General features: G+C 40.9%; 1 protein-coding gene across 2 annotated transcripts in view; it reads right to left on the bottom strand.

The window, feature by feature from the left end:
- Positions 1–748: 748 nt before the first annotated feature.
- RB195_013653 (uncharacterized protein) overlaps positions 749–20,543 on the bottom strand; it is a gene marked incomplete at both ends in the record, with an annotated part of 37,879 nt that continues 18,084 nt past the window's right edge. Inside the window, 42 exons of one of the 2 annotated variants that reach the window (XM_064203577.1) lie at positions 749–887; positions 966–1,077; positions 1,243–1,409; positions 1,635–1,730; positions 2,343–2,465; positions 2,559–2,666; positions 2,735–2,918; positions 3,054–3,186; positions 3,510–3,785; positions 3,998–4,109; positions 4,172–4,256; positions 4,367–4,448; positions 5,229–5,291; positions 5,887–5,974; positions 6,163–6,302; positions 6,358–6,522; positions 6,619–6,710; positions 7,136–7,240; positions 7,373–7,509; positions 7,566–7,666; positions 7,979–8,065; positions 8,123–8,220; positions 8,275–8,386; positions 8,623–8,768; positions 9,018–9,091; positions 9,322–9,420; positions 9,472–9,614; positions 9,839–9,907; positions 9,980–10,103; positions 11,004–11,153; positions 11,276–11,430; positions 11,562–11,684; positions 11,750–11,929; positions 12,253–12,384; positions 12,530–12,634; positions 12,696–12,875; positions 12,937–13,030; positions 13,088–13,194; positions 13,259–13,342; positions 14,126–14,277; positions 14,395–14,488; positions 14,565–14,660. In XM_064203577.1, the coding sequence (XP_064059458.1) occupies positions 749–887; positions 966–1,077; positions 1,243–1,409; positions 1,635–1,730; positions 2,343–2,465; positions 2,559–2,666; positions 2,735–2,918; positions 3,054–3,186; positions 3,510–3,785; positions 3,998–4,109; positions 4,172–4,256; positions 4,367–4,448; positions 5,229–5,291; positions 5,887–5,974; positions 6,163–6,302; positions 6,358–6,522; positions 6,619–6,710; positions 7,136–7,240; positions 7,373–7,509; positions 7,566–7,666; positions 7,979–8,065; positions 8,123–8,220; positions 8,275–8,386; positions 8,623–8,768; positions 9,018–9,091; positions 9,322–9,420; positions 9,472–9,614; positions 9,839–9,907; positions 9,980–10,103; positions 11,004–11,153; positions 11,276–11,430; positions 11,562–11,684; positions 11,750–11,929; positions 12,253–12,384; positions 12,530–12,634; positions 12,696–12,875; positions 12,937–13,030; positions 13,088–13,194; positions 13,259–13,342; positions 14,126–14,277; positions 14,395–14,488; positions 14,565–14,660 (5,112 nt within the window). Of the gene's footprint in view, positions 1,078–1,242; positions 1,410–1,634; positions 1,731–2,342; positions 2,466–2,558; positions 2,667–2,734; positions 2,919–3,053; positions 3,187–3,509; positions 3,786–3,997; positions 4,110–4,171; positions 4,257–4,366; positions 4,449–5,228; positions 5,292–5,886; positions 5,975–6,162; positions 6,303–6,357; positions 6,523–6,618; positions 6,711–7,135; positions 7,241–7,372; positions 7,510–7,565; positions 7,667–7,978; positions 8,066–8,122; positions 8,221–8,274; positions 8,387–8,622; positions 8,769–9,017; positions 9,092–9,321; positions 9,421–9,471; positions 9,615–9,838; positions 9,908–9,979; positions 10,104–11,003; positions 11,154–11,275; positions 11,431–11,561; positions 11,685–11,749; positions 11,930–12,252; positions 12,385–12,529; positions 12,635–12,695; positions 12,876–12,936; positions 13,031–13,087; positions 13,195–13,258; positions 13,343–14,125; positions 14,278–14,394; positions 14,489–14,564; positions 14,661–20,543 lie in introns of both variants that reach the window. The other variant, XM_064203575.1, reaches the window with a different exon arrangement.

The raw sequence follows: 20,543 nt of genomic DNA, 5'->3' as shown, positions 1-20,543 counted from the left end.
ACTGAGGTCAGCAAATCTTTTTTTTTCGAAGATTTGCAAACTACAGAAAGGAATACCAAAAAAATGCTAGCGTTTAATCATAATATTAATCAATATCAATTGATCAATACTGCGAATTTTAGTCACTTCTATGAGCTGTGAAACTCTTACGGATGTTCGTTTTCTCTCTAAAGGTAAAACAACTATGCCGTATCTAGTACTTTGTTTTACGCTGTTTTCTTACTTCGTAAGAAAAATCGATACCGTTCTTTAAATTTCCAACAATTTCCAACAATTCAACGAAGTTTTCTTCAAGACATTCACGATTTCTACATCTATTTCACCACCGGGAAAGACAAACAAGGAAATATTGTTCTTTTCGTCGCACTAACGCGATTACAGGAACGACTTGAGAAACACTCCTACTCAATTTTTCCCTATTCCAAAGTTGTTTTCAACGATTACGATTCAAAGATTTACTAAAATGACATCTGTGTACAATAACGAGTGAACAATGCAGCAACTGCAGCAGAAATCACAGAGATAAGTGAAATGCTATCTGACGGCAAGAGAAAACACAATCATCATGGAAGATATAACGTAACACAAAGGTGAGTACCCTGAGTTCAGCATAAAGACAGTGACAGTAAGTGATATGAGCTCGTAAAGGCAAAGCTGAATATGAAAGATGATTTCAAAAAATCTGCACAAACGAGAAAACAAACTAATAATGACTAAATCTATAAGTAGACAAGTGAAGAAATGAGTATCACATAGCGGTCTCAATCACGGGTTTTCTCGATCTTCCCGGTGAATCGGCGAGAGGGTTATAAAGATTTACTAATGACCGTTGAGGAGTGGTGGTAGTTCCTCGATACAGCGTAGCAGAAGTGGGTGGTAGTTGCCCGCTGAACTTCCCAATAGAATGGAAACTCTGGAGGTTCGGATTCGAACGGCTTGGTGCCAGGCGGGGTGTAGACTCGTACCTAGGGGGCGGTTCGGGTCGAGGTGGTAGCAGGCGTCGATTCTGCACGGTGTTCTCGGATGCGGTAGATGATTGTTCGCTCCAGGAACCGTCCGTGAGAGTCGAATCACGCTCTAAAAAATGAGTTCATGAAAAAGGTAGGTTTACCACCTCTAATTTCCCACGGCAACTTGGATTACTATCTCTTTTATCGACATAAAAAAGCAACAAATATCAGTGGAAAAGCAATAGAGAAACTTTTCAAAGTTTTAAATGCGACATCAATGAATAGCACCCACCTGACTCAGTTGGGCATGTGGAGCAAGAGCCCGTCACGGTAGAAGAGTAGGTCGTATCTGAGCGTGGGTCTCGCAACCGCACAGCATCGCGAGCCTTGTTAGATGGCTGGAAGGTGTTCATTGCTGGGATCTCCTCGTATGGATTCGGATTTGAACAAGCTTTGTGCCTAGAATGATATATAAACATCAGATCAGTTCCCTAATGCTACTTCTCACAGCGGTGTCTCTGATTTTTTTCTAAGGTGATTCTACGGCTGTTTTTACTCGAATGCACTAGAAAGCAATGTTTGCATGGAACTTCTCTCTCGCAATCGAAATGTTTTCGCAAACAGAAAACTACAAAACTAGTCTGTTTCTAGTCAGGAATATCGGAAAAATCAAAAACTATTCACCTCAATGACATCCTGCCACTATAGTATCCTTCAGATGACACGTCGCTGTAGGGCTTTGATCGTGTGTAGGAACCACTGGTATACGACGAGGTCATTCTAAATGGTGTTAACTATTTGATAAAAACTGGAAAAAAAGCTAAAAAAATAGACCCAGTTAAAATAGAATCGAGGGGAATAATGTAAAAATGATTGTTAGTATGAAGTGCAAAATTTTATGCGTAAGCAAAACGGGGCTTCTACAGTAACTTGACGAACGTTGGAGGGAGAAAAATCCAAGTAATTTTTGCGTAAATGCACTAAAAACAATATTTTGCAACAGTATCCAAATATTTAAATAAGACTAAAATTTCGGAATAATAAAATGCAATAGGAATGAAGAAGGAAGAGAACCTTGTTATAGTCTCAAGTCCAAATGAAGTAAACTTAACAGCGTTCGAGGATAACGAGTCAAAAAAGCACTTATAATTGAAATACTATAATACTTATAATATACTATACTATACTATATACTTATACTTATAATTGAATTGAAATAATTCTAAGTGCACATATCATAAGTTTGAAAAGAACTCCTTTTTAAAAACATGCCGCGAAAATTTCAAGAGAAGAAATTTTGACAGCACAAAGAAGAATTTTGATAAAGCATTTAATTTAGAAATGAAAAAAGCCAGCAACCTCAAAACACCTAGATTACACCTCCAGCCTTACCTCGATGCATCTGCTGTTGAAGTTCTCTCATAGGTACGATCAGTGGAAAGTGAATCAGAGCATTCCGTTCGAACTGTCTCAGTTGGTGAACGTGAGTTAGTCGCACGACCACGCATCATATTCCTGAGCAGAACAAATGGATAACAACTAATTTCACAATCGTATATACGCAAACAATTCTAGTAACTAGGGTATTTCAGTGAAATGTTCGCGAACCTGTGTGCGACAAATGGATCCCCATAGGCATTGATGGTAGAAGACGTCAGGCTGGCCTTTGCTGACTCGTGTGATGGGAGCGATTTTCGCTGATGAGCTGATGCTTTTCTGAAAAAAAACAACTATTCAAAAATTTTTCCTAACGACAAAGACGACAAACCGACAAATCTACAAACCTCTGGAGGTTAATGCTAGCACGAATAATATTTTTCCTTTCAATAGCGTCCTCGTTTCTTCTTTTGGATTTTATGCACCAGCACACAGCCAAAAGGAACAGGAGAACGAACAGAACAGCGATTATGACTACAGCTATCACAATGCCAGCTCGCCACATGATCGGCTCAACATAAGGTCGAGTTCCTAAATTACTCATACATCATTTTTAGCAAAATAATTTTTTAGAGAACATAAAGTTGGCTACGAAGTCCAATTTTTTGCATAAGTGTCCAAGGAAAGATTGCTAGATTCATGGGAGAATATAATAATATTGCTTACCTTTTTCGCAAACAAAAGGCATCAGATTGTTGCAGTTTTGCGATCCAATTTTGCCCGTCCTAGCACTGAGCCAAGCACATTGTGTGGGTGGAATTGTAACAGAAGAAATCCAAACAATCGTGTCAGATCGAAGCTAAAAAAGGGAAAGTAAAACTGACGAAATTGACTTAATTTTCAGACTATTTTCTCCCGCAACGAACTATGCTTTCCTTCCTACTAGCTAACATAGTCATCCCATCTTTACGGTTACAAGAAGAAAACGGTTATGAATTCAAAAATTAACTACAAAATAAATGGTAAAATAAAACAACAACACAGCTATATTTCAGAATACAGGAGTTACGATCTACCACTTCTGTGATGACTGTGGTTACCGTTTCACATAATGACGAATGCAAGTAAGTGCACAAAATCTGTTTATCCTATTGCCTCCCAATCCAGAAATTACGAACTTACCGCAAAAGAATCAAATTTCTCCGGATCCGTCAAATACTGTTGACTGAATTGGTCGATTCTTTGTGCGATCTGCTTCTGACGAACGTCATCGGTGCGCAAGTACGGAACGAACGCACCCATAGCCGTACAATACAACGTTGCATCCGTGTAGGTGGCAGCCGCACCCACAAATAGGAAACATGATTTAAATTCCTCGAGACCTGCTTCAAACCAGCCTGCTGGACAATCTCCCTCCAGTAATGAGGAATTCGACTCAAGTACAGGTTGATAGTCGACCTAGAAGTAATATTTGATTAAATCATACTGTGCCAAATCACTGAGTAGAATCGAATGCGAAGAATAAATTTGTATAATAATTTCAGATAGAATTGCAATTATGTAAAACATATACTGTGTCCAACTACATATTATCATTTTGCTCATTTAGTTGCAGGAGAAGAAGACTGTTGTTTGGCTTCACATGTGGTCCAAAGTCGCTAAAAGTTCACCTTAATCAAGTAAGGGTAATCCGAAAAGTCCCTTATCTTTCCGGCGGCTACACTTTCCACGCCAGGATATCCCCAATAATTTAAGCGAGCGTCGATTGAACCAATGTCGTATCTAAATCACGTGTTCTGTTCTACTCTGCCATGTACAAAGACTACATATGCTATTCGACTTACTGGGTTCGCTTCGTTGTGGTGAGCTCATATGCATTTTTCTTATTGTTGAAAACATTGCCGCGGTAGCTCTGCTGTGAGCTGCCGGCTAAAGAATCTGTTTTCAATTTCAAATAACTTTAGAATGTCACAGCATCCAAAATTTTCTCAGAAAAATTCCGAGAAAATCTTTAACTTACACACCCACTCAAAGCTTACCCAGGATCGTGCTTCGATATCTCTCTGTCTCAGAACCAACATGTGTCCACCAGTCGAATGAGACTCCTTCTTGGGTTATGACCTGAACGAATAATGGTTTCGTATCTTGTGGCTAAAGACAAACATTGGGATCACTGCATGACCTTAATTATGGAATAGCTATTGATATACGGGAAGTATATCAATAGCTTTTCCATAATTAAGGTCATACAGTGAACTGTATGTTGTTGTTGTTAAAGGCATCACCCCACAAATCTGAGGCGGTACGGATTTCAGGTGAAGTATTCGTATACAGGATAGTAGATTATGGAGAGGGGGTGATTCCGTCCATTTCTTCCTATTTGCCGTAAAAAAAAAAAACGTTCCAGAAAATGTGGCGCGTGCACAAGGCTGGCGCGCTCCAGTCGAACTCGTTGTGGAAAATAGTGCGCCAGAACGCCCGAAGCCGTATCTTCCGGGCCGTTTTTACGGCAACTAGGAAGAAATGGACAGAATCACGCAACTCTCCATAATCTACTATTGAGTATACGACTGCTCCACCTGAAATTCGTACCACCTCAGATTCGAGGAGTGATGCCTTTAAGAATGACCAAAATGTTGAAGCAGAAACGCAATTCGGAAAAAGAAGCTCATTATAGGTTGAAATAACAAATAGATATTTGAAAAACTGCATGAGCAGCACAGTACTTTTCAAAACAGGGTTCAAAAGGAGCGTAGGACATAAGTTCAGTTTCCATAGCTGCTTATCATAAAGAAGGACAAACAAAGCAAATGGAGTGGAAACGACGACATAGGACGCCGATTCAGTGCATTGCGAATAGAAAATAAACGAAACCGAACAAAAAAAGCAGCCAAATCTGACCTGTCTTCTGGGGCGTCTCAAAAACTCGTCGTGTTCCTCCTCTGGTAGATAACCAAATTGTTCCTGAATATGAAATGTTTGACACATTTTAGGCATAAGGTCAAAACTCAGTCATACAGTTATCGAGAAAGGAAGTGAAATTGGGCGATGAAGTTCGCTTGAAAAAACGCACCTAATTTCAGTTTGGAATCAACACAGTGATTTATAAAAAAAATCTTAGTTCTATTTTCCACGGAATTATAGTCGGGCCAAAACGACATAAGCCACAGTGCAGTTGTGTGAGCTGGAAGGGGTGCGAAGGAGTTAACGGCTGGAATCTAGGTGGACCATCGGTAAGTGCAGCGACGGACGATGTTTGGAAGGGCCTCCCTCGATCCTAACCGCTATGCTCCACCGCACCGCTTCGAGCGCAGCCAATTGCGCAACTGCACCGTCCTTCCTACAGTTTTGACCCTACTATATCTAAGTGGCTAGAGTCGTTTCAGCAGAAAACCAAGTATATATATACTATGACAAGTAATAATTTTTGTTCAAAAAGCTAGCCTACGGCATGCATTCAAGTATGCGGAGATTCCACTGTTACAACTTCTAACGCTGCACGCGAATATGCATCTTACAATGCAAAAAAAAATGGCATCAAATCAGAAGAAATTCTCACCATGTATTGATGCCCGTGACCCAATGCAGTATTATCCTCGAAGTTGTTGTAGAGGAATGTTTGTGTTTCGGAGGTTATACGAGAATATCTGTAAAATATTCGACTAAATGAGTCATTTAGCGAATCAATACTGGTTTTGGAGTACTGGTTCTACACAGAGATAAACATGTTGTAAGCTACTGAAAACAAATTACTGGATGTACTTTCGTGACGACAACGGTAACGGGATGAATCGTAATCACGAATCCACATTCGCAAAAAAAAAAGCGAACTTACCCATGGGAGTCTACCGTATGTAATCCAAGATTGCTGAATATCACATTTCGAGTTAGATTTACAGACATATCCTGGATTTTAATTGTGTCGTGGTAGAGTGCGTAGTTATGTGAGATGATATTATTAAGCATGGTAACCATCTTAATAAAGAATCCGATTAACTAATTGAATAATCAATTGATATGAATGTTTCACCTGGTAGTTATTCCCATACAAGGCAACAGTAGTGCTGTTACTATTCCATGTGAACAAATTATTCTTCACCACGGCATTCAGACGAGCGACAGCCGATGAAGATTTTGCTGACACCAGTAGACCACCTCGATTGTAAGCAAGAGAATTCCCGCGGAAGAGAAGAAACTAAAAACAGATTTGAATTGAATAAAAAAGAAGGAAATTGAGAGAGAAAAGAAGTAGCACAAAGTAATGGAAAACTTTGGTGATGAAAACACTTACCATGGTGTTATGAAGACGAAGTTCAACTGGATAGTTGGTGGTTGATATGTTTCCGAAGAGATGAATACCGTTGCGACTTAGTGAACATTCTTCTGAAATAAAAGGAGATATGATCATGCGATGAGAGTATAACTATAGCAGGGTCAAAGCGACTTGAAGCACGTACGCAATTGCGCACGCGGCTTCTCTCGAAGCGCTTCGGTGGAGCGTAGCGGATAGGAACGTGGTGAAACCCATGCTGGCATCACCATCGCTGCAGCCTGCGATGGTCCCACCTCGGTTCCAACTGTTGCCTCCACCGTGCCGTTTCGAACGCGTGCGCAAATGGCCCGCAACTACACTCGTGATTCATGTCGCTTTGACCCGACTATAGATGAGAATAGTAAGAAATTAGAGACCTAAGCTCACCAAAGTAGAAAAAAGAACTTCAATCATAATATCTTTTCGGAGTCATAAACTTCACACATTTTCTTGCAAGTGCAATTTCTATTTTTTTCCATTTATTTCTTTAACTCACCAATAACGACGGCTGGACTCATCTCACCAGTATTCTGATACACAACAGCTCCCCGATCATTATTATCTATCCGTGAACCTCTGAGAACGACTTGCTCCACAGCGCCTGCAAAAAGAGTACGCCACACCATCGAACTCCGATACTAGAAACCCTTCAGAACTACCTAGCAGAGTAATTTGTAAGTATAATATTAGAAATAATAACGCAATTAACGAAATTTATGCTGATTGTGCTTACTTGAGTCTGGACTACTGGGAATGCTTGAAATCTCCGCGATGAATCCGTATTCACCATCAGCAGCAGTACCGCGGAAGTGCAGAGCCAAGACGTCGGCACTCACTGCGTTTGAGAACGGGGTAGATTCACGATCTAGCCTGTAGTAACTTATACGGTAGCGGCTGGCCTGCTAAGAGCGACATATCATGCTTACCTGTACTCAGCCAGTAAAGTTACAGGCTTAAAGGCTATAGAGGCGTATATCCGAAGTGCGTCGGATCTACCGAGGTCGGCTGGGGATGAGTAGAGGTTCACCTAAGAAGTAAACAAGTTTGATACAACTCAAAATGATAGAAGCTAGCTACGTGGATATCAAAAATGGAAAAGTAGAGATAGGGATAGCATGTTCAAAAAATGGAGTCCAAAAAAGCAAGCAAACCTATGAATTAAAAACACCCAACATTTAGACGGATGAAATGGGTATAATATGATGGACAATTTAGTTGCTATGGAAATGGAGGAATTAAGAAAGACAGGAAGCAAGCACATCTCCATCTCTCCTAGACAAACTTTTGAGACGTTTCACATTCGTGAGAAGAGTGCAATGTGAATGGAAGATTAATTCACCTGCAAAAACCGAAAAGCAACTTTTCGACCGGAAGAAGAGAAGATTTTTACGCAATCTACAGGTAGCGAGTCGTATTTGTAGTAAACCTAAATCTCCTGTTAACAACCACATCAACTTCAAACGATTCCGTTCGATAAACTAACCAAGACCCTGTTATTGACTTGTAGCATTTTATTTGCGGCACAAATATCTACCATTCCAAGCGAGTAGTACGGTATTGTTAGTGGTTGGAAAGGAATATCTGAGAATTAATTGTAGTAGCATCGACATTTCAATATTTTTCAATGACACTTACCTGTATTCGTGTTTCCGGATTGAATGCTGGAGGTAGTAATGCTCACGCCTATACCACCATTGTTAGTTACATTCACCATATTTAAAATGACCTTTTCTCGTGGAGAGATCACCTAAAATGTTAACAAGCGGGTCGTAACGGAGGGTGTATGAGAAAAATTCAGCTTTCTCTCTTTTTTGTTAATGTTCCGAGCGTAAAAGACGCGACTTACATAGCAAAGCAGCAACAACATACTCTACATTTAATAGGGATATTTTTTTGAAAGAAATAGAAAAAGTAATGCTCGAGCAAGATAGGTCCACTGCAAAAATTTTCATTTCACATTTTCCAATCAAAATTATCACATACCTGTATAGCGTGCATGCTGCTGTTAGTTACGTTTACATGATCAATCATTGGTGATCTGTAGAATAGTTGTAACCCAGCCGATTGGAAACTGTCATTATGTCCAGAACCACCGCCAACGATCTCTACATTTCTAAGCAGGGAAGCGTCTGAAAATTGGCATATTTGCCTCGAATGCCAACCTTATAGTAGAGTCAAACATGGAGCACGGTGCACTTGCGTAGGCGGTTGCGTGGGGCGGAGCGCAGCGGTTAGGATCGAATGAGAACCCTTACCACCACCGTTCACTGCTGCAGTTCGCAGTGGTCCCACTTCGAATCCCACCGCTACGCTCTACCGCAACCACTTATACAACTGCACCGTGCTTCATGCTGTTTTGACCCGATATGTCACGTTACCTTTAGAAGGAATCTGATCAAGTTCAAGTGAAGCGCGACCAAAGCTCACGCCGCCCCAGCTACCGATGTAAATTCTGCAAACGTAAAAAAATATTGGATAAAGATCTCAGTCTTCAGAAGAGCAGCAAATTAAAAGCTGTGGCTAGAAAGTACGAAAAAATTTTGAAATATGCCGGAAAAAAAGAGGAAACCGCTAAAAAGTAGATTTCTGACTAGAAAAAAAAATGGCTCGAACTAGAATTCTCATGGAGACGTCTGAGAATAGTAAAAGCTACAAACAAGGAGAAAAAGAAAGATTACTCACGGATCCAATGTAGAGTTCCTCCCACAATAAATATAGTTAAAATGTTCGTTATCTATACACTGCCACTGAGAGTCGTTTCCTGTCAGCCGTAGATTACATCTAGAACTTTGGAATTAGTACAACGATTACTAAATACCTAAGGAATCGAACCTATCCAGGCTCTTCTCGTTTCCTCTGCATTCTCGCGGTTCCACATAAGTTTTGACTAGACGGATCTGTGGATTGTACTCCCATCTGGGAGTGATCCAGTGGTATGCGTTCATGGTTTCAAATCCTAATTCTCGGCAGACCACCTAAAAATAAAAGTTGTTTATAAAGATGATTGTGATTCACGTTACAGAGAAAAGAAATCATTTTTTGATTATTTTACACGTACAGAAACTACAAAGAACAGTCATTCTTTAAGACTAAGAGTAGTTAGTCAGAACTAAATAATCGCAATGGGCCAGAATTAGAAGTAATAACTAGAACTAATATTTCCGCAAAAATCGAGATAGTTTCTCTATGTTTACACCACCTGAGCGTTCCTCACGGTAAATTGCCGGTCGCATGATGGAATCACTTCTCCGGTGGTGGCATTGTAAATCTAAAGAAATCATTTAGTAAAGAACATGCAAATCAAAAAAGAAGAAATTTAGAAGTCAAAATGAAGTTGTACTTGAAGGAATCCAGCACGTCCAGGAATCGTACTATTGGAGGTGAGTTGCACTGAGAAACGTTGATAATAAGGATCTTCCCTATGGAGTAATGGAAACTGGTAGTAAACGTCATCTGATCTTGCTCTAAAAGGAAACAAAATGTTATGAAGAATGTTGCTGCAATGTTGACAGATTGCTGTTGACTTTTCCCTGAAATTCGACTTAAAAAGCTAGCATACCAACAATCTATATCTATAAACATAAATCATCAAACATCTATAAACATGTGATGTATAGTCGGGTCAATACAACATGAAGCACGGACATTTCCGCAAGCGGCTGCGCTCGAAGCGGAGCGGTGGAGCGTAGCGGTTGGGATCGCGTAAGGACCCTCACTGCCGCCACTCACCTCTGCAGTTCGCCATGGTTCCACCTCGATTCCAACCGCTGTCTCGACCGCACCGCTTCAGAGTGCGGTCACTTGCGTAACGGTCCGTGCTTCATGTCGTTTTGACACAACTATACATTTATATTTTCTTGTTATGCCAACGAGATTTAGGTGAAACTTTGTTACCGGTCTGACCTTTCGAAAAACTCGTCTTTATCAAAGGCCTGAAAATCTTAAAATCCTAAGAATCTGGTCTTTGATCCCATACATATCCCATCAATGAGATCTACGCACTTATGGATTGTTACCAAGGCGAATGAGCAGTGCATTGCTCATTCCGTAGATCTCGTCCGCTCCGGTAGTCGGTGAAACTGGTCAGTTGTTTTCCTTTTGAAGGTCTTGCGTACTTAGAAAAATATCGAGGGCTTCGTAAGGAGAGGAGGAGTTTGATGGCATATGCATGATATCAAAGACCTCGAGCCATTTTCAGGCCTTTGATAAAGACGAGTTTGTCAAAAGGTCAGGCCAATAACAAAGTTCCTCCTAAATCTCATTGGCATAACAAGAAAGTAAAAATATATTTCCCAATGCCGAGGTTTTAACAAGAGAGGACTTGGAGCATGTGAAGTACATATTCATCAGATATAACTACTCACCTATTAGCTCTTCTTGTCCTCAACCATTTCTGAATTCTCAGACCCACATCGCTTCGTTTATGGCGGCGGAGGAATCCAGACTGCCTTTTATACCTTGTCCCTATTTTCCCGCGCATTTCATCGTATTCAGTAGTGTTGATGGGTTTAAATCTGTTTAAAAAAAAAACTCAAAATACGTTGAAAACAACCAAAACAAACAGCGCAACATGCGCATTTCATCAAAAAAATTGTACTATTCTAGGAATAAGGATTTCGAAAGGGCAGCGGACTACCTGATGGGCTCCCAGTAAGTTCCATCAGCGACGAGATCGCCTAACACTAGTATACGAACATTTGGCCAGACATGCACTTCGACACCTTTTTCTATCCATAACGTTGCACCTGGCATAATCGTCAGATCTCTGGTGATACGATACGGACGGAATGGCTGGAACGGTCACTGGTTGATTATCATAAAGTCTACTACTCATTTGTTTACTGAAGCGAAAGGATGAGAAACTAAATAAGAAGACAAAAAAAACGAACGAAATTCGAAGTAGGTGTCTAATGCATGCTTACCTTATAGTAGTGAGGGAACTGATGCCAACGCTCTCGTATCAGCGTTAAATTCTTCGACTCATACATTCGACCCTTGAGATCAAGCGCAGATGGTTCACTATAGGTAGCGTTACCCAGCTGTCCCTACAAAAAAAAAGAAAAAAACTCTTTGAGTGCTAAATACGGTAGCGGTACTTAGACAAGCTTACTTTTCTTGGTTCCCACCAGAAGTTGATAAACAACTCATTGGTAATATAGAAAGGACTGTAGTCAGCTAAGGTGAATGTGTTCCAGTCATCGAAGTCGAACACCCTTTGGGCAACCTCAGCTTCATTGCCAGTACCCCACCAATTATAGGATATATTCATTCTGTCCTCGATCGATACATACTGGAAGAACAACTGCTCATATCTGTCGTAGAGTTCACCAAGTTTTTAGTGGTCCGAAATGTGGAAAGACCACATTGTAATAGAATTTTCGATTGTACATAGTTGATCAAAATAATTAAAACATGACAAAAAGAATAAGTGTAATTACTTTCAGAGAAAAAAAGCGCTTCTTTTTGTTTCAAAATTTTCTCAAGGCTCACACACACACCGAAATGTTTTCAAAGAGAGTTCAAGGTCAACAGCTTTTACGAAGTAATTTTGGCAGAAAAAAACATGAACAAATCCTAGAATTTGGAAGGAACATCGAAAAAATTCCCACTCACCTTGCATCCTGAAATCACTTCGAAATCCATGAGAGGGTTTCTAAATTGATTGAAATGGATTTCCGCTTTTTGTGAGCCAAATATCCCAACTGCGTATGATCTTGGCCATGAGTCTACGTAATCTTCGTTAGCCTAGAAATTATTTTCATATGATCAGTGTGAAATTCTTCCTAACACGAATCTAAGAACTCTCAGCATAAGAGTAAAAAGAACATAAATCGTTTCTTAAAATTTTGAAAATCTTTCAAAACTGAGACTAAAATATTTAGAAAATGACCTTGATGAAGTAGTTGTGAAGGAAGTAGTTGTACTGTATAAACGCGTCGACAAAAAGATTCTTTAGAGACTGTGAATTGATTCCCATCCTTAGCAGCCATTTCGCCTACAAAATCAACAACGTTTATATTGGTTCCTTAGGAGGATGTAGTGGACCTATGAGATACCTTGTTGGTCAAAAATCGATTCCTTTCGAAGATCAATTTCTTTTCCATGCCTCTTAAATCCATTAGAGCACCGTACGAATAATTATCCGTGAAATTATTCGACGAGATGTTCGCAAAAGTGTAGTAGCCATCCAGAAGTATGTACAAGTTATCATTATCCTCGAATCGATTCTCAGTCATCTGCAATCATAGAAATCATCTGCGTAAGTCAGCGAAAAATTCTTACGTTGCTGCAACCTACCCAAAAGCTGTGCTCCTGCTTCGCAAGTAGGTCATAAGTGTCCGGAAGGCGAATTGCTACACCACTATTCGAGTTGTTCATGAAGGTGTTTGACCTAAAATGGTTGGTCGTCGACAGGGAGGAGAAATTAAGTTCAATAGTTGGATCTCACCAGATGTTCCAATGGAAGACATTTGCTGAAGCAAAAAGGTCTCTATGCGTTTCAATCACAGGTCCACGGTTATCAGCGATGGAGCAGTTGTCTAGGTGGTAATGGATCTATAACAGAGAAGTCGGTTATTTTACTCGACCCACTTCCCAAGGAATTCGGAAGACTGCAAACCTCAGAAATTGGAGTGTTAGGTAAAACTTGATGTTGGGGTGAGTGGATCCACACCACAGCTTCGGAGTTTCTGGTGAAGTTCACCTGTAATTGCGCGTCTAAGAGGAAAGGGAAAAGTAAAACGACCGTCACCCTAACACTAGTGTTGGGTCGAAACTTTCAAAACATGCTTTTGATCAAAAAATTCTCCCGTAGAACAGTTCCACTCGAGACCTAAGCCTTGTAATATTGTCTATTTTAAACGTGATACCAGCATACAAAACGTTCGTCCACACTTTTCTGTTTCTGCATCTTTCCACATCTGCATAAAAATTCAAACGAATGTTAGTGAAGCTAGGTGAAGCCAGTCAGAACTTTCAGCAACCTTGTGAAGAAGAACAAAAGGACCACACTTTTTCACCGATACAGATGTACGACCACAAAAGGATTCATATTCTGGAGAAATCCTGAGCGTTCTAGGAAGAACTGAGCCTTCGAACTGAAATCCATCACTCACGTGCATGATCAGTCAGTAGCAGACTGATCGACCCAGATGTCTTCCAAATATGTTCTTTCCTCATAAGCTTATAGTTGGGTCAAAACGACATGAAGCAGGTACAGTTGCGTAAGCGCTCGAAGCGGCGAGGTGGAGCGTAGCGTTTGCGATCGTGTAAGGATACGCTGCGCTCCACCACACCGCTTCGAGCGTAGCCGCTTACGCGACTATCCGTGCTTCATATCGTTTTGATCCGACTATATATCAGTACAAAGGATTTTGAAAACTGTTGCAAAAAAAAACACCAGAAAAGAATGGAGAACACCATCACACAATTCTTCCTTTTTGATAATCAGTCTACGCAAACTTTTTATTTACAATCACCAGCCTACCTTTTGGAACCACAACTTCTCATTGCTCCACCTGTTCGTAATCGTTCCGTCAGAATATGAAAGGTTACTGTAGTGCACCGATGAAATACCACACTGATTGTCTTCAACAACAGACTGGTACAAGTGGACGAAACGGTCCAGATATTCCTGAGCTGTAAAATAAGTGATAGAGAACAGAATATAGCAAATATGTGACAACAGCGCAGAGACGAAGACTGCTCTCTGACTACAGCGCAGAAATTTCCATGTTCTAAGGGAAATTATCGCACCATCAAGGAACAACACTAAGACGATCAGTTTCGGTGGCCCATAGGATCTCATGTACTGTACAGTTACTACATTCGAGGTGAAGACGACGGGGAACTGAAAATAATTATTGGAATACTCGTAAAGTCACAAAGTTTAGGAACAGTTTAGCACTGGGGTAGATCCACTAGACCTGAATGGAATCGCCACGAACGCTAAATGATTTCCCGCTTTGTTGGTCATAAAATACGGCGTCTTCATCGGAGATGTTCGATACAGGATTGACAATCTGAAGCAACAGGATAGAAATAACCATAATATTCATATAACTGAAAGCGTGATTATGAAAGAAGATGATCGGACATTGGAAGCAGAATAGAGGCTGACAGGAATGAGAGGCAGACGGCGAGATAAGAAATAGTTCGATCGCTCTCTATTTTGCATGCAGTGTTCGTCCAAAGGATTTGAATTTTCTTTTTCTACTGCCTTCTAGCTTCAAATTCTATCAAAGCTGAGGACTTCTTTGTCTTTTGCCAACTCGCACATTAAAAACAGCATATCACGAAACTATTTGACTATCTTGGGGTCTCCGTGGGCAAATATAGAGTTCGTAGTGTAGATTACGAGTATGACAGTCCCCTAATCCTCCTGAAAAATGTTATGGGAAATGGCGTTTGGTCCTAAGAAATGGCTTAAAGCGCGCAATCCTTGGTACACGCTTCACTTCCTTCAGCAGCCCATTCATTTTTCTCACTTGAATAGGCTGCTGAGAAGACCTCATTGATTTTCAACCGCTCGGCCGGTGGGTGCGGCGCGTCTACAAAAGTAGCGCGTTTCCAAGGAAAAAACGAACTCAAGGAACTGGTGTAAGAACAAACGTCATTTCAAGAAGATTAGGGCAAACTAAGCGAGGTTACGGTCATATCGTAATTTACATCCCGAACTCTATATTTGTCCCCTGAGACCTCAACATCGATAGCTTCGTGATGCGCTGTTTATAAAGGCAACATATCACAAAGTTGAAGATATTGGGATCTCTCCAGCAAATCTGGTATTGCTCCTATACTATCGATCGCTTACGTATAGAGATACATCCAACGATTGCACACGAAGTCCCAGAACATAAGAATAGAAGAATATGGTGTAAAACAAACTAATCGAAACTTTTACAAACTATCACAGTATCTTACCTGTAGTTTTTCAACCACATATCTACATCTTTCTTTTAAAAAAATGTTAAAAGACTATAAACGAGACAAAGGTGAAGGGGCGTGGCTTAGAGATCACAGCTAGAATAATATATGTCTGCTCTGACTTACCGACAGCTTCTTCTGCAGACACTTATTCGGTTGTAGATAATCGGCTGCAGGTACCTAACGACCGTCCGCCCGCCCCTCCCCCTCCCCTAGTTACCCTAATTACCATTTGAAAAAGTGGCGTAGGAAACGACTTTCCTAAACAAATTTTCCTGAGAGACCCTTTACAAAACGCCGCATTTGCGAGGTAAGCGGACGATAATCAGCGAGTTTTCCAAGCATCCTATACAAGTAGAACCAATGAATTCTCCGCAGAGAAACGGGTGTGTACAAGGTGGCGTTATAGACAAACGCTTCGTAAGCAGGTTCGCATAGAATGGCTGTTTGCTGTGATGGTTTCCAGGATTGAACGGAATTGGATGTGAACTTAATCTTTTCTTGGAAAGATCGGAACAAAGTGGTATGCTTCCTCAACTTGCAGCGGTGGATGGTTGATTCCAAGCGACTCAGTTATCAATGCTCAAATAGTGAGGCTAGTAATTGATATTTTCCAACAAATTCTGCGACAAGCGATAGCGATTTTATTCTATATTGTTAGTTGTTTGCTCTCAGACAATAGCCGAACAGTCGCAAGATGTTTAATTGTATCGACAAAAGTATCGCAAGAGAGAGAGGGAACAAAATCGTAGCCATATACATCCGTAACAGATAGCACATTTGTAGAATCCGCAAGCAATGTATGAAGAGAAAATGGTTGTCTCATAGCAACACTATAAAAAAGAAACGGCTGTTACGTAGCAAAGTGCACGCGCGCCACGGTGGACGTAGTCGATAACTGTCGCCTGCTGCCTCTCCCAAATGTATTCAAAAATCTCTTTCACTAGATACTGTGCATGAATTTCTTTCTATAGTTCACCTCGTATCATTTTCTTATTCGCTGTTTGTTGACTTGCTCACTGATACTATTATTCCTGTATGCTGCTAGTTATTTTTACTATTTCATTCACTGAAGCGTGTTAGTGCAATTACATCCAAGCTCAACCACTTAAAAAAGTAAACCTCTGTTTTCGACCTAATCTTCCGAAGTTGACAAAATAAGTGAACGTTATCACATTAATCCTACTAAGCCGTAGGAAAGATGGAGCTCACTATAAGATGACATGGCAAAGGAAAAAAATGTGTATGGGCGTTTAATAAATCGAAAAGCAAGTCGAAGACTACATTCAAACTAGAAAACGTTGTTCCCGATGACGTATTTGGAAACTTGGACTCTGCGAACAGGAAAGATTTTGCCACCTCGCTCCCCATCAGAGAATTACTGTTCTCAAAACGACAGAAGATTTATGACTTCCTACAAAGCAGCTCCAGGCGAGGTTGGGTTAATGTTCCACAATGGAAAAGACACGTCGTCGGGATGCAAGAGCTGCAGATATCGTGTACAGTGGAAGTCCGAAGGAAGTCGGTACTGACGCGTATGGCATGCCATCTGGGTGGCATGGGCCCGTTTCCCTAGTAAATTCCACTTTTGAAGCTAACGGGAGGTGTACAGATGGCTACTATAGAGGTCGACACTGATTTCGCGTTTACGCTGGGGGTACGAAAGAGCACCTCTCTCATCGAGTGCTGTTTTCTGTTACCAACGGCACGTCAGCTTGACCATGTAGTACTTGTCTGACTCCGCTAGATCGTTTTGGGGCGTCTCCTTCTCACAACGAGTGCTGTTTTCTGGCACTCGCAGCTCGCTTTTTCAACGACTTAGGACACGCATGACTCCATTACATCGTTCTTTGATGACAGCCGATATAGGCTCAGCTAACAGGAATTCTCAAGAGAAGATTTGTAGGGAATTCGTTCGCACACGGGATCTACATCGTCACATACGGTTGTTTGACGCGACTCGCTTTGGGCTCCTCACGATAGAAGTAGGCCAGAGCCACTACCAACCGTGCCTCGCATACAACGTGCTTAGCTTTCCCATGTATTTTGCAATCAGGCCATGTGCAATACCATCTTTGCTTGGAATGATTGGTTATCGAGTTGTATTACGACTTGTATACGTTGTATTACGTCTGTCTGGACATGCGGTTTAAAACTATAGGGGATGGCCCGCTCAAGGCTTCCTTTCTCTTAATCTTCCTCCTGGTTACAGTAGCACTTACGTAACTCCCAATGCAATCCATAGAACTTGCTTCGACCGCTTTTAACCGGTTACACCTTCCAGTTGTCCCTTCTAAAGCTTTTATACTCCTTTACTTCCTCTTCATTGTTGTTGTCTAGTTGTTTTAAGAAGTTTTACTTAAGTTTATCGTGTAGAAAAGCAGCCCACGACTCGTATCAATACTTGATATTATAACCTTATTTGTCAACAAATGTCTGTCGCAGTCTTATTTAATAGCGCTGATTTTCTAAATTGTGTTTGAGCTGTGAATACTACCACATGAGTCATAAGGATTAGGTGGCGCGTGTTTTGAAAGCAGCAGATGCCGTTTAGGAACGGCAGATTCTCTCGCTTACATATCTGATGTGAATGGAGTAAATCTGTTAGATGATGAGTTTGTCACGATCTTCTTTGCCTTCGCTGGTCTTGTTCATCTGAGCGCGCTTAATCTTCTGTTTGATTTGCTTCGCTTCTTCTTATAAATTATTCACAAAATGAATCAGTTTACTTGACTATTCTCACTTATGCTCACTTATTCTCACTTATATGCAGTTATTACCACTTATTCTATAGACCACCTATAATAGTCCTCGTTTAGCTTTTAATCAAACACTCGCGTTTTTACATAATTTATTCTGTAGACACTGTTTCTGTCCTTGAATTTACGGTTAAAGGCATCACCCCACGAATCTGGGGTGGTACGAGTTTCACGCGGGTAATGTCTATACGGGGTCGTAGCTTGGGGGGAAGAAGGTGATTCCGTTTATCTCTCCCTGTATCCCCTGATTCGTGGGGTGATGCCTTTAAGTTCATAGCTTAAAGACATCATCCCACAAACCGAACCAATTCTTGCTTTATATTATTTATATTAGGTGAGGTAAAATGTTCTGAGCGTTTTCGCTAGATGTCTTTAGTGAGCCACATCTGACGATGCAAATATCACATCGGGTCATAATATACGGCGATTTCAAGGTATTATGCTTTAAAAATTTCTTTATCAGCTTTGTGTATGGTGGAGCCAGTTGTATGTCGTAGCGTTCCAAAATGAAGGTAAAAAAAAAGATTGAATACATTCTTCAGTACCATTTCGACAAAGGTGAAAAGTAAAAGCAAGCGGCAAAAAAAATTGTGCTGTTTATGGATCTAATGCAGTATCGAAGCAACACCAGACCGCACACATCTTTAGCAAACCTTTCTGAACTTGGATGAGTGGTTCTACAGCATCCGCCGTATAGTCTAGAACTGGCACCAAGCGACTACCACCTTTTCAATCATTTCCAAAATTTTTTTTTAATGGTACAAAACTGGCTTCAAGAGAGGGTTGTGAAAATGAGGTTGTCAGGTTCCTTGCCAATAAGAACGAGGACTTCTTCGCGGAATTATGAAATTGTCATCGCAATGGACAAAGGTATCGAACAAAACGACGGATATTTGATCTAAGTCGGTTAGTTCTAACTATGTTAATCTCATCATCGAAATAAAGCGAAAAAAAAACGCTCAGAACTTTTTACTTCACCTATTATTTCGCAGTTATTCAGTTTATATATAAGGGTTTAATTACTCAAGTCCGAGGGCTTTTAATGTTGGACAAGCAGCGTGGCAACCAGGTTCTGGTTAGCGCGAGCAACCAGCACGTAAAAGAGCCCCGTCATTATTCGTATTTGAACCTCTGCTATAATAGTTGTCCATCTTCTTATGTATTGCTTTTCCGTTTGGAGCGAAAAAACCACAAACGTAGGGGAAATTATACTTGGTATTGTACTTAAACTTCCATTCTAATAATTTGGTTGTATGTATTTCTAACATGTTAAAGGAATGAGCGGCTACTTGTACGTGATGTTACCACGATTACTACATGTCGTTTTGTTCTGTTTAGGGACATCGTTCTTCAATTTCATATCAATAAATCTTCACCTAAGTGTTGTTGAAGACATGACATGGGACGAAAAGAGAAGAAAAGTAGGGGAGACCAAACACTCAATTGTGACACAATAAAAACCACGCTTAGTATTTCGTAGTTCATAATTCCGTCAGTGTCGAACGGGAGTGGGCATTAAGAAGCGGATGTAAGCAGAACAATACAATCAAGCGCAATTCTTGAGTAAGACCGGCAGCCCAAAAGGAGGACGTGGAGCTGCAGTGAGCAAGAGGAAACCGACGTCCTTCGGATTGCAAAGTAACCTGTTCCTTTCCTGGTAAGGTCCCTTCTTAGGCTTAACCCATACGTCCGTGAATTTGTATTTGCCTGCCCCTAAATGAATGTCAGGAGCTCAAGCGCACATCGTTAATTTCGATATGAATCGAAACAAAAGTTCACGACACCTGAGAATTCCGTCGGTGGTGGTTAGGTGGCTAGATTGCCCGGGATCGCTCCCTTTCTAGGTGACATAACCACCATTATTTTATTTCCTCAATTTTCCCATAGTAAGTGGCTGGTTAGCCGCGCTCACTTCAGTTGTAGTGCATATATACATCGGGTTACGAAGAATGTATATATATTGTATGTTGTGCTCCGTAAGTAAAAGAGTGTAGGAGTGCCACGTAGAGGTAGCTGAATACGAGCATAACAGTACGGTTACAAAGAGTTGTCTTCAACTCAGTGTCGAATGAGCCCGGAGGGCAGCAGCACGTGTACCACACAGGTGACGTTACATATCGTAAGACCAAGCACGAGGCCGGTGTAAAACAAAGTGCAGGTCAGCACGACACGGTAATTTAGGCCTTCTTCAAGTAATGTCCTCACATGGCATTGTGAATC

This window comes from Necator americanus, chromosome V (genome assembly GCF_031761385.1).
Source record: "Necator americanus strain Aroian chromosome V, whole genome shotgun sequence".
Lineage (NCBI taxonomy): Eukaryota > Metazoa > Nematoda > Chromadorea > Rhabditida > Ancylostomatidae > Necator > Necator americanus.
Note: the sequence above shows the minus strand (reverse complement) of the source record. Positions and strands in the feature narration are given on the sequence as shown.